The sequence below is a fragment of the Ochotona princeps genome, chromosome 8, assembly GCF_030435755.1.
Source record: "Ochotona princeps isolate mOchPri1 chromosome 8, mOchPri1.hap1, whole genome shotgun sequence".
Lineage (NCBI taxonomy): Eukaryota > Metazoa > Chordata > Mammalia > Lagomorpha > Ochotonidae > Ochotona > Ochotona princeps.
In genome coordinates this window covers 73,336,607-73,350,828 of record NC_080839.1, presented here as the reverse complement: position 1 = coordinate 73,350,828, position 14,222 = coordinate 73,336,607, and the positions used below count along the sequence as shown (strand labels likewise).

The 14,222-nt window shown below is 42.6% G+C and overlaps 1 protein-coding gene across 3 annotated transcripts in view; it reads right to left on the bottom strand.

The window, feature by feature from the left end:
* Positions 1-14,222, bottom strand: part of NBAS (NBAS subunit of NRZ tethering complex) — a 376,509-nt gene that overhangs the window by 136,799 nt on the left and 225,488 nt on the right. For all 3 annotated transcript variants that reach the window (XM_058668260.1, XM_058668259.1, XM_058668261.1), the window contains 2 exons: positions 12,117-12,367; positions 10,433-10,767 (listed from right to left, as the gene is read on the bottom strand). In XM_058668260.1, the coding sequence (XP_058524243.1) occupies positions 10,433-10,767; positions 12,117-12,367 (586 nt within the window). The remainder of the gene's footprint in view (positions 1-10,432; positions 10,768-12,116; positions 12,368-14,222) is intronic.

Below are 14,222 nucleotides of genomic sequence, written 5' to 3'. Positions count from 1 at the left end.
TTTCTACAACTCTGACATTCAAATGAAAATATCTTAGAGAAAAAATGAATAAACAAAGACATTAAAATTTTCTTCTAGTTTTCTACCTGTGCAAAATCTCTGGTCTGTGTTACCCCCATGACTGCAGGTGCACCTTCTGTGTCCGACCTCCTAAATGAGCTGCAGAGGCCAAAGAAAGCAGTGCCCAGCTCTGAGACATTCTTTTTATTCTTACTGCTTTACACAGCAAATTATAGCAATTAAGTGTGATTTGAAAAATTATGTAGAATATTGGGAAAAATATTTTAAACATGCAACTGCAAGTAGAGAGTAAATTCTAATTTGGGGCTTTAATACAGTTGATTATCACAAAAATAATAATTCCTGTTTTGTCACATTCATATGCTTAACAAAGATTACTATAATCATTCTGCCTCTTGGCTTTAAACACCAACAGCTCATGTAATAGAAATGAACAGCACTACAGAGGACACTTTCTCACTGCCCTTTGCCTTGCACATAAGCAGAGCAATGACACTGACCTTCAGCAGAAGTAGCACTCTGCTTTTTCAAACTGCTTTCAGCAATGACTTAAGCTCATACAAACCAATGCTCTCAAATCAGTTGATGTTTGCTTTATTCTTAATGCAGAGAGGCATGAAAACTGTGACAAATGAGATGAAGTGTTCCTGTCCACTGCTGCTGTGCACACCAGGTTCCCATAAAGCATAAAGCCCGCATTCACATTTTTCATTGAAACTTGTTTTCCTACCACACATGTCAATGATATACCTTGCTATTACTGGGAACATTTAAAGTCTGTTCAATTTATTTAAAAAAAAATATCCAAGAGTATACAGGAAAATCCAGATCTTAACAGTTAAAAACTACTTGGCTGTGGCAGCGTGGCCTAGCAGCTAAAGTCCTCGCCTTGAAAGCCCCGGGATCCCATATGGGCGCCGGTTCTAATCCCGGCAGCTCCACTTCCCATCCAGCTCCCTGCTTGTGACCTGGGAAAGCAGTCAAGGACGGCCCAATGCATTGGGACACTGCACCCGCGTGGGAGACCCGGAAGAGGTTCCAGGTTCCTGGCTTCAGATCGGCGTGCATCGGCCCGTTGCGGCTCACTTGGGGAGTGAAACATCGGATGGAAGATCTTCCTCTCTGTCTCTCCTCCTCTGTGTATATCTGGCTATAATAAAAAATGAATAAATCTTTAAAAAAAAAAAAAAACAAAACTACTTGGCTGTCTTTCTTCGTCACTTTATCACCAACACCATGTAAACTAGAGGCGGATCACAGGATCTCTAGAGGACTGACACAATGTTGCACAGGACTTAACCCTGATACAGTTAGGTCATCCACGGCAAACTCACCCTTCGCCCTTGATTACTTCAAGTAATCCAGGTCACTGCTAATTAGTACAGAGTCTAGCAGAGCCACAAGGACTTGTTCCAGGTGCTCTCTGCAGCATAAAGCTAAGGGAGTGCCATGGGTTTTCTTGTGCTATTTCTGGCTGGTGTGAATTAGGAAGCAATGCAGCCTATGTTACCACCAGGCATCACCCTGCAATTACTAAAGCAAAGAGCCTTCAAGGATGCTAGCATGACAGATAATAGAACAAAGAGGAAGAGATTGTTTTAATGGTAATGCCTGCAGCAGAGACAAACAAGTCTGAAGCTAAGCCCACCCCCTGCCCTTTGAGTTGCTGGAAAGATTAATTGTAATTGAATTGCTACATTCCAAAATCCATCCTCATTTATACATTAATGATTATTGTTCCACATTATATGAAAAAGAAAACTCCGAAGAGGAGGAACTTTCCCAAGGTGTAACCTGGGTGGCTAGTCAAGAAGATCTGACTCCAGCCTTCTCTTCATTAGCATGGCCCTGTGAAAGGAACACAACTGTCTCTAACACCCACCCAGATTCAGTTCATTAACACACTGAGCCTCCAACGTCCCAGATGTTCCTGGGTCCCGTTCATTCATCCCTAGTTTCTCCAGTTCACCTCATGAGATTTTTAACACCTGGTGACTACATGGCATCCTCCCTCTGCCTTTTACACACAGAGGTGGCATCAAAACCCCTTGACAGATCAGGTGTATGGGATAATAGCTGGCCTGATTAGGACTGTGCGACGTAGCAGGTCCTGTGGTGAACACAAGGTTAAAATGCAGAGAAGACTTGGTCCTTGGACGCCAGTCACACTTCGCAGTCAGACAAGCACAGGAAGCGCAGGCCCACGTCATCATGATCACAGAACGGGGGAAATCAGTGCCAAGGCCCTCACAGGGCCTCTCATCATCTGGCCCAACAGCAGCATTCACTGTGGGAGTTTCCCTGTCTCTGGCTGCAGCCTTCCAGTCCTTTCTCTAATCACCACCAAGATGATCTTCCTAAAGTGAAAACCCAACAGTGTCATGACCTGGCTACAATCACTGCCAGCTGAGATGGCTGAAATTACACGGGAATCTTCCTCTGGGGATCAGTGCTTGACAGCAGGCACTAGCTGAGAGGAGAGGGCCTGGCTTTCCATTAGGCACTCCTTCAGTGGACAGGAGACAGTGTGTATTTATCCAATAGCAATCAGCAGACAAATCTGTTTATCACTTGGAAAGGAAGTTTACAGGATGCACAAAGGATGGAGGAGGAAAGGGAGTACAAGTCGCTCACAGAGACAGCTGCAATTCTGCAAAGGATACTGAGAAAGAGCAGTGCAGAGGGGGGGGATTCTCAGATTCCTGTCCCCTGGCTCAAGGCTGTCTTCATGCCAAAATCCACCTCCAGATTGGCTGCACATTACTCTGAGCTCAGTTATTTATTCCTGCCTTCAGCCTCCAGATCTGGAGCGCAGGGCCTCACATGGAGGAGGTTGCTCTCCACTCAGCCTAGCCCCGAGGAGGCAAGCAGAAAGACTCCAAAGCCCAGAGCCTCCCAGACTCGCCTTGCACACAGCAGCTATCATCATTGTGATTCTACCACACACATGGTCTCGTGACCAATTTTCAATCTCTAATAAATTACTACGTCCGCCAAAAACTTTTTCAAGCAGAAACAGAGGACGGGTTTCCAGCGTGCAGCCAGGCCAACAATCACAATCACCCCAGAGGAGGCTCCACAGCCAAATTTCTCCGGCAAGAAACTGGTAGAAAGCAGAACTTGACTGCAGAGAGTTGTATCTGTGAATCCCAACTGCTGTGCACAGCTCAGTAAACACTGGTACTTCCTTGAGAAATAATTTTTGTATTTGTTAAAATAATGAGAAAATTATTTATTTCACAGCAATCCCCAGAACATTACAATAAACATTCCCTACCTCCCCTTACAGTACCTTGTTGGAAGGCTATTGAGAGGGAAATGGAAGAAACACTGCAAACTTAACTGTTAGTTACAGCAGGGTGACTTAGATAAGCTTTTGGGAACATTAGTTCCCTTGTTCTTAATGCAGACACAGACACAGAGGATCCAATTCCTGGCCTTCTTCGACAGGGGACAATATCAGATTGAATGCCACAGCCACAATCCTTTCGGGAAACAGCCAGGAGGAGCCTGTCACAAACAGGTGACCTGCTTAACCACAAAATCCTTCACAATGTGACCCAGCTGATGGGAGGCCTGTGAGGACTGCAGAGAAAGGCAGCCATTCAGAGGCCGGGACGTGGCTGCACACCACAGCTCGGTCCTCTCTAGGAAGAACACCACATGTCTTGCAAAATGTTACTGTGTTGGGGGCAGGAAGGGCACAAAATAACTTAATGCCACGACCCATTAGCTTCTGCAAATTCTTGTTCACTGGGATGATTTCCTTCCACACATCCTTCACACTGATGTGCTATTTTTGCTAAAAGCACCCCATTAATCCAATAACCAGAGTGTGTGGGATTCTCATAGCCTGAAAGATCCAAATTATCACATTATCACATAATTCTAAAGGACACAGAGCACTAGTTTGTCTGCTCTGGGAGAGAGTAAAGTGTGCTTGTCGTTGGCTCACACAAGGCCATCAGTTTCACTCTGGGCTGTGGCTGCATTCATGAAAGATCTATGCAGAATGGGGACTCAGTCTGACTTCCTGGTCCTTTCAAATGTTTTCTGCATATGTACCCATTCCAGCTGCTGGTCCCACAGAACCCCAGCATCTAAGTGCCCTGTTTCTTATGTCCTTTCAGGAACTGCAGGGCCCCCCATCTATGACATACATAGTGCTAATCACCTGCAAGATCACTTGCAGTACAGTGAAAAAGAAAACATTCTAAATTTGTAACATAGAGATTAAATTTTTATATAACAAGTATGTTGGAACAACATTTCAGAGTATGACATATATACGTTCAAATCTGAGTTGGTACTTACATGCCTGTGGCATCAGGAAGGCTCTTAATCTGATTATCAAATAAGGATGGCATCATCTAGACTTGTGAGGAAGTTTATGAGATAATGCACGGACAGTGTGGCACATCTAAGCTGTGTCAAAAACCAGTTACATTTCCTACCTTTAAAGCGCCCTTTCTCCAATCCTTGCCATCATAAATACAATGGTATTTGTTTCTGGTTTCCTGTCCACATCACATGCAAATGCAATGCTTATCTTTTGGGAAATTCTTAATATGAACATCCAACTTAAGGGTAGAACTTCTTAAAGGTTTGTGAGTGTACAAAACACAAAATTACATCAGGGAAATAATCTATCTGATTATTTCAAGCTACCAAGATCCTCTTCTCTTTTCAGTTCTGGAAGAATACAGTTGTATAATCATTAACAATTTGGAATCAGGAGACTTGGATTTTAAACAGGGATAGGCTGCTTCCTGCTGGCTAAAAGTTTGGGCTACCACCTTCTAATAATTTAGGTTAATAAACAAGATGTTTACAAATATCAAATGACTTGACACACAAGAAAACTATAATCCTTATGTTCAGTATTCACCTTCAAGCTGTCTTGTATTTTTGCTTCATTTGTATGTTTGCCTGGTATTCCAAAACTGTCAACCCATTAGAAGTAGAAACCTTTCCTCAAATTTGCTTTTGGTTCTCTACATAGCAACATAGGGTTCAGTACATTAATAGCAGCAATATTTATATTAGAAAGAAGTAAGCATTAACTTTAGTAGTTAGTATGGCACATGGAGGATTCAATTTTCAGGAAAAGAGACTCAATTTTCACACTCCAGAAAGGCCTGGACTCATGAGAAAATTCTAATCCATATGTTTAGGTACATGTGAATCTGAGTAAGAATAAGAAGAGGCACGGGGCAGAGGCAGATTTGTACAAAGCATGAAAGTCCCAAGACTTGTTAGCACTCTGAGAGTTCCTAAGAGGAGTACAATTAAAAACTGGCAGAGGCAGCCACTGGGATGCACTGAGAAACAACTTTTTCCTTGTCGCCGACCAGTAGCGACACTACCTACGAGGCACACTCTTGAGAGTCTTGGAAAACCTGGAACCGCAACCGGACTCCTTATTGCCAAAAGCAGCTGCGCTTATACCCTTCTCTCCACTGCCTTTTTCTCCATTGGTCTTAGCTTTTCTCCCTGCTTTTCTAGCCCTCTCTGCTGCTTTTCTCCCCATACTTCTCCTCATAGGCCATATTGCTTTTGTACCCCTCTCTGCTGCTTTTCCCCGTTCTTGTCCCCGTCCTTTTCTCTCCATAGGTCTTACTGCTTTTGAAGCCCTCTCTGCTTTTTCTCCCCATACGCTTTAGCTTTTCCACCCAAAGATCTTAGCTTTTCTACCCCTCTCTACTGCCCCATTGTTCTCATTCTGTCTGTCATTCTCCCCCCCCCCCCCCCCCCCGCGCCCCTGTCTTTCTCCTCCTCTTCTGTCTTATACCTTTTAGCGGCTGCTTTTATATCACTCTCCACCAATCACTTCTCCCCATGGGTCCACTTGGCGCTACCTGATAGGCCCATAGCAATGACATAATCGCAGCGAGGGCATCAGCCTATCCCTGTGACTTCCTGTTTACCTGTTGACGAGATCTCTCCTGGCCCTGGGCCAGCTGCCATCCTGCCACGGCCTTTCCCATTCTTGGGAGCAGCTCTGGCACCCCGCTCCCCACATTTATAGCCATGTCTCACTCTGCTAAACAATCACTTGGTGCTTTTGTCTCTTAAATATCCAATGCCACCTCCTTTCCACTCAAACAAAATTTGTTTCTTTGCTTCCTCGTCAGCTGAGACAATAGGATATCCTCCATCGCCTGCCTCTACTCACCTGTCTGTGTGTCCAGCAGCTCTAGCTCCCTGCTGCAGTCCTGGGAAAATGACAGGGACCCTAGTCAAGGCCTTACAGGTCACCTGATCTCAACAGACACAGAAGGCATTCCTCCCTCTCCTTCTTAGATCATTTTCATTTACTAAATTTTTCATATTAATGTGCAAAATTACTACATATACAGTATTTTCAGGGTTAGTATGTAAAGGACTAATTGTCAGCCTTGCTTGGCTGTCCATCACCTCAGTTCTCAATTACTGAATAATCCAGGGTTTTATCCCCTGTGGGCTCTTCTTTCCCCCAACCTCCTAGCTTGGGAATTTTTGTTATAAGATTTTACTTATTTATTTGAATGGCAGAGTCAGTCTCGCTCTCCCTCCCTTTCTCTCACACACACACACATATACAGAGATAGATGGAGAGAAAAAGAGACCTTCCATCTGCTGGTTCACTCCCCAGATGACTGCAACAACCACAACTGACTCATGCCCAATCCTAGAGCCTGGACTTCTAATCAGGTCTCACATGGATGGCAGGGACCCACACCTGAGCTGCCTGCTGCTGTTTTCCCAGGCATGTAACCAAGGAGCTGGATCAGAAATGGGGCAGCCAGGATTCCACAGGTGCTCACACAGGATGCTAGCATTGCAGGAAGCAGCTTACGCCACCGTGCTACAATAGTTTCTGCCTTGGGAATTCTATCAAACCTAGGTATTTGTTTTGACTATTCTAGGTACTGAAATTCCCAATTTTTTTCAGCTCTGGTTTCTCTGTTAAACCATAAATTCTTACATACTGATGTCTGAACAACTTTTTTACTTGAATATTTAAAAATCACAACAACAAACAAAAGTGGTTGCAAAATACCACAGAGAAGTCCCATGTAGCCATCACCAATGTTCCCCAAAGGTAACATCCTCCAAAAAACCTTATCAGTTTTAATATGTGCAAAACGGAACCACTGATCCCACTGCCAAAAGCTGTTCCTTCAACCATCCTCACTGTCTTAGTAAACAGCAATTTCCTCTTTATACTTTTTTAGAATATTCAATAGTTGTCTCAAATCATTAACTTTCTTCCTCATATTTCATATCATCTCACCAGCCAATCCCCCGGATCAAGCCAGAATTTGACCATCCTTTATTATCTTCACTGCTACCCTTCTAACCCAGGACACCTTCATCTCTTCCTCAGATGGCTGTAGCTGTCTAAATGGTCTACTTGCTTCTGCCATCGCTTCCCATGATACTTTCAACATAATGCTACAATGATCCTATTAAAATGTTAGCTCAAATCAAAACTCTCCATGCCTTCTCATCCCTGCAAAGCGCCTGGTGAGACTGGACCCTCTTTTAATTCCCACTTTGACCTTACCTCCTTCCCCATTACGCTCTGGTCTCACTCTACTTCAGCCACATTGGCCTCTTGGCTATTCTGCAAACAATCCCAGCATGCTCTCTTCCACTGTCCCTTTGAACACCAAATAGCATGTTGCTGCCTCTTCCTAGGCTGTTTGCACAAATGTTACTTTCTCACTGAAGTCTTCTTTGACCGTCTTAGTTTAAACTGCAGGACTCCTGCTGCCCTGCACTGCCTAGGTATTCCTCAGGTCTTCCCAGCACTGGTACTTACTGCTATTTCACACATCCAAAGGTTATCATTTTGTTTGTTGACTTGTTGCTATCTTTTCCAGGTATAAGCTCCCTACGCCCAGGGATATCTGCTCTCCTGCTTAGTGATATATATAACCAGCACTGAGCATAGATGTACATTGTAAACACCATGTGCAAACTGTGGAATCATCTAGTATTCTAGAAATTTGAATAAATACAACTGTAGTTTTTCTTTCAAAAGTCTCCTGTGACATGACAGATGTATTTCATTTTCTTTGTCTATATTCTTCTATGTCATATGGATCTATATGTCTTCAATCATGCAAATACTGTAAATTTTATAAATTTCCTTTCTGAATTCAAAATTAAGATTGTGTCAATTAATAAAATGAGAAAAATATATTGTATCTGGACTAAAGATGTAAGATTGGGACCAGCATTTTGAAGTATCAGGTTAAGGTATTATGCTTGGATTATATCATTAAGAGTTCAAAGCAGTAATTCAGAAATGAACTGACTGAATCATTATCGGGCCATCTATGCATCTTTTCATCTGAAAAATAAATGCATATGCACAATGTGGCACATATTTTCCAACAGCTGGTGATCAAATTAAAAGCATAAAATTAAGAACCTAAGTTAATGTGGTTATGCTATACTTTAAAATAACCTGATTTTAAAAATCATAAATTATAGCCAAAAAAACTTGAGTGAACTCTATGTCCAATTGCTAAATTTAAAATATGTAGTTGCTGTTGCAAAGCTACATCTGTATGATAATCTCAATATATAGCCCTGAGTAGCTCTTTCTGCCCTCACTTGAATATTGAAAACCCCCTTCAGCCTGGGGTAGGGCTGGGAACTGACACAGAAGGAAAACTCCTCACTTCCTGGCTGACTGCTTGGTACGCCTTCAGTGAATTCACAGAACCCAGCTCAGGCTCGGGCCTTTCCCATGGGTTGTCAGCCTCAGCCTGGCTTTCTTCATTTAGACTCAGCCCTGCTCGGCAAACAGCCCAGAACAAGCTGGGTCAACCTGCTTGCTCTCTCCATTTCCAAACTGGCTCCAGGCCCCATGACTCCAGCTATTTCTTTTCTATGCTTTCTGAAAGTAACTCAGCTCATAGGCTCAGAGAGAAGACCATGGGTAAAATTCCTTGAGTACAAATGGTGATTCCTCTGTTATCAGCCTCACTTTGCTAAACCTGTCTTCTCTTCTATGGAGCTGGCGTGATGATAGAATCCACCTTGAAGATGACTTGGCCACATCCTCTGCCGCAGGGAGACAGACGAATAGCAGAGACTGCTGAGGCCAAACCACACAGCTGGCAAGCGGCAGGAGCAGCGTCCACATAAGGTGCAACTTAACGCTCTATTGAAATATATCATAATGTTCCTTTAAAATCACCCTTATCTTCTCCCTTAGACACCGCAAAAATGATATCACGTCCTTTTTATAGAAGTGGTTTTAAATTTTAAAGCTAAATCATTAAATTACGTGAATTAAAACAACAAAAAGGAAGCTCTTAGATATCCATAATTATTAATCTGTTGAATTGCTTACAAGCAGTATTCTCCACATATGTCTGAACCTTTCCCTGTGCCAAGCTCCAAACTATCTTTAAATCAAGTGGAATTTAAATGCTTGAGATACAAAGCTGGGTAGACTCAGTGATTTGGGGAAGAAGAAAGCAGCAAAGACACGCAAGAGAAGACAGCAAGGAATTTCCCATGGCCACAGAACTCGGCAGTACAGACAAAACGCAGGGGGATTTTCTGGGAGAGATACTGCCTGAGGCCCATGCAGAGAAATCTGGCTGAGGGCTTAGGATTCGGATGGAGTCAAAGCAAAGGACCAAGACCCAAGCACACAGCAGACAGGAACATGGGCCACGCATTCCCAGGGATGATCAGATCACCAAGTGCTATGCTGGACAATCTACATGCCCACATTTCTGAGGGATCAGTTAAATTACGCCTCATGTGTTAGCCTGGATTCTGAATGTAGGCTATCAGGACTGGCACACAGGAAACTGGGCAAAAAAGGATGGTGTCTCCACCACAAATCACCAAAGTATGAAAACTAGCACCAAAGTAAAACAGGCATGTCCAGGGTCAGTACTGCTTGTAGTGGGTTGAACTTTTAATACCTGCATTTCAAACGGCAGCACTGATTGGAATCCTAGCTGCTTGGTTTCCAAAACACAAGCCTGCTAAGCTGCCTGGGAAAACAGCATAGGATGGTCCAAATACCCAGGTCCCTGCCACCCACGATAGAATTCAGGGTGCCCCAGCCATTGTGATTGTGGGAAGACAACAAGCTGACAGAAGCGTCTGTCTTTGCTTTTTCTCTCCTTCTCTTCCACTTTGCCTTCCAAATAAATTAATATAATCTTTAAAAATAACGAAGCAGCATGACTGATTTGGCTCATTTGTAAGCCTATAATAGAGGAAACAGATTTTCAAAATAAAAATCATACATACTTGGAAAAAATAAAGCTAAGCATGTAATTACAAGTAGTTTTCATTTCAAGATAGCAAATAAAAACAAAATCTACAAAACTGAAAAGCAATTTTGGTTTCTTCAAACTGTTAAATTTATTCTAAACTATCTTATGGTTACCTTGGTCACAGCTCTAGGAGAAAACGTCATCGCATCCACAACAGTAATGAGGTCGGCTGGATGGAGTCGATCAAAGTACTTTCTGCACACGTCGTAGGCATGAAGCCACTCCGGTGAGGACTCTGGGACCTGCTTAATGAGGTGAGCGTCTCCAGTCCAGAACAGCTTCTGCAACCAGATGGTGTACAGTGAGCTGGCGGACAGCATCCGGCCATCCTTTCCAGGGATTTTGGGAACAAGTTTGGAAATAGATAAGATGTTTTGGCTTGAAAGAACTGGCTCTAAGGCTTCAAGAGGACTCATGTCTTCATCTGTCAGCTTTCTGTAGTCAAGACCTGTTAGAATGAACAGAAGAGACAACAGGTCAGCGGCAGCCCAGCGCGAACCTTCGGGTGCCGCACACACACAGGCTACACTCTGTGGGACTGAGCAGACCTGTGCCTTGGCGGGAGAGGACAGTGCAGGCTTTCAGTGGAACACATCAGAAGAACTGAGCCCTACTTCCCACCTGAACCTTACTCAGCTGTACAATTTCAAGTTATTCAACTTCTCTGTGCCTCAGTTTACTCATTTATTCACTGGAGGTGGCAATATCTCTTTGACTCTCAATTCCTCTAAACAACTGCATTTTCCTCATACAATGCTTTCACCAAACTGTCTGGCACGTCAACAGCTTTGTGAATGATGGGAATGAATGTGACTCCACTGTATCCAGTCCAGGGTCTAATTTGATTATTTAGCAACCAACTAGTGAACAGAAATAACTTTTCAGTTGTTAAAATCAAATGAACACAGATTTGAAAGTATCTTGTATATTAGAGCATCAGGGAAATTTTATATTAAAGTATTTAATTTCTTAGCTATAATACAAAGATCATTTTAAAGATTTCCATTTACCCTTTGATACATGGGATCTTTTTTTTAAAAAAGATTTCTTTATTTTTATTACAAAGTCAGATATACAGAGAGGAGGAGAAACAGAGAGGAAGATCTTCTGTCCGATGATTCCACTCCCCAAGTGAGCATAATGGCCGGTGCTGCGCCAATCCGAAGCCGGGAACCAGAAACCTCTTCCAGGTCTCCCACGAGGGTGCAGGGTCCCAAAGCTTTGGGCCGTCCTCGACTGCTTTCCCAGGCCACAGGCAGGGAGCTGGATGGGAAGTGGAGCTGCCAGGATTAGAACCGGCGCCCATATGGGATCCCAGCGCATTCAAGGCCAGGACTTTAGCCGCTATGCCATGGCACCGGGCCCGATACATGAGATCTTACCTCATACTCTCCTTGAAGTTTTTTAAACACATGTTATACAATGACAGGAAATTTTGCTAAACAGTCTACTATAAAGCCTTCTCAGATACGTGTGTGTATATGCACCTCATATTTTTAATATACTTAACATAGTAGAAACAAGGTATTGATATAAAATAATACAAATATACTATAACAAGTGGGAACAGGGGGACAGCGTCCAAGGCAGGAGTCTAAAACACTGGATTTTTAGTAGGTCTACCATACGGCACTGAGTACCTTCCAACAGTTTTCTTACATTTGCTAAGACATACTTTCCAACAATAAATAAAGTTAATTTACCTCAACTTTGTGTCACAATTCATGTGCATGACTATACACAGAACATCAAATCCTAGAGTTAAAAAGAGTTTGAGTGAATAAATGATCATTATACCTGATGCAACCACTTTGAATTTCTTCAAGAGTCGAATGTGGGTTTCTGGTTTGATGGCCGAATTCTCAAAATCTGCACAGCCACAATTTTCCAGCAGTGTGAAATAATAGAGCAGTCTTTCGTGATCAAAGCCACTGATAGTGGGGTAAATGTACTTGACCATGTGCTTGTGAAAGCTTTCAGGATCCGTCTTTAAAGTCTCAAAGAGATGAAGGGCTTGGGCACGCTCTTCAATTTCTACTGTGGACAAACTGAAATTAAGAGGAAAAAAACTTCAGTAATATGTATTCCCTTGATTAGCAAGAGAGGAGTTACAAACCAAATAAGAAAGGATATTTCTTAAGGGTCACTTCTTCTTGCCCAACCAAAGAAATCCCCCATTCTCAGCTTGTCCAGAGGACAACAAGGTGTGTCAGGAGTCCACAGTGGCACCACACAATTTCCCTGTTGTCACACAGGTATGCAGTGAGTGAAGCAGGCATTCCTGCAGCTGGCAGAGCTGCCTGATGATTCTCAGCTGGGAAATGAAGCCAGATTATGTACTCCCACCACAAGCCATGTGTTCATGTCACAAGGAAACTTAAAATGTATACTCTTTTACAGAAATACAAGCCACCTTATTATATCAGGAATTTAGGAGACGGGGAAGGAAAAAAAGCACAAAATTTTAGGCCTAAATTTTACAAGCAAGAGTCTTGAGTTGACATTCAACAGTCTTAAATTTCAACCTGTGCGAAATAAAATAGGAAAGAAAAAAAATTACACATTCATTTGTAATATCTTTTATGAAGCAACTTTAATAAAACATGAAACATACATCTTAATGCCTTCATCACAACTTAGACATCTTCATAATAGCACTTTTGAAAGTCATTAAAAGTTAACTAGCGTGTTTAATTAATTTATGTATTATGAAGGCAGAAAAAAGGTGTTAATTTTTGTTCTGTGCTTCCTAAACAGAAACATCTGTGGTTTAGTTAATGTCGGGTGCCCACTACAGCAGGAGTCCCCTATGGTCCAATCTTCAGAGACAGCCATGCCCCACAACATACACACACACTGAAAGAAATGCCCAGCTTCTGGAGCTCTTAGAGCAATAGTAAGAAATCTCTGGGAACATGAAGTAAGACCTCTGGAGCAACCAAAGATGGGTTCCTGTTATTTTAATGTCATTCCTCTGAAATATCATGTGCTATTTAGCAAAACTATCATGTCAGAAAATGCCAAATATATATGCTTTTGGTTTATGTAGACAGATATTATTAATAGTGCTTTAAAACTTCCAAGAATGCGGTAATACTTGGAATAAAAAATGAATACTCTCGGGCCTAGTAATAGCTCAGTGACTAAATCCTGGCCTTACTCACACTGAGATCCCATATGGGTGATGGTTCGTGTCCTGCCTGCACCACTTCCCATCAAGATACCTGCTGGTGGCCTGGGAAAGTAGTAGAAGATGGCTCAAAGTCTTGGGATTCTGCAACCACATTGGAGAACCGGAAGCAGCTCCTGGTTCCTCAATTCATATCGGCTCTGGCTACTTGGGCAGCAAAACAATAGATGGAAGATCTTTGATAGCAAGTTAATTTTTAAAAAAATCTTTTCGCTTTAACTTCAAGAGAAACCTTATGTTTCCATTAAGACACAGTTCAAATATTAATAAAAATATCTCTTTTTCTAAATATGTTCCAAATCTACAAAATTTTCCCTGTGACTCCTCTGAGCAATTAGCATATGCTGGATTTCATTTTAACAAATATTAACAACACAGGTTAACTATTTATTATCTTGTCTGTCTTCTACACTCTATGTTGCTTGATGCCATATATATCAAAGTACACCATCTTTATCTCCATTCCAAGGCCAGTGTGTGATACAAAGGAAACACTAAACATGTGTTATAAATGCCTAGTGGCTTAAGTCATCACCTTACAAGTGTCGGCATACCATATGGGCACCAGTTTCTGTCCTGACAGCCCCTCTTCTCATCCAGCTTCCTGCATGTGGTCTGGGAAAGCAGTCAAGGATAGCCCAAAGCCTTGGGACGCTCTACCTGCATGGGAGACCCAGAAGAGGCTCCTGCCTTTGGATCAGCTCAGTTCCGGC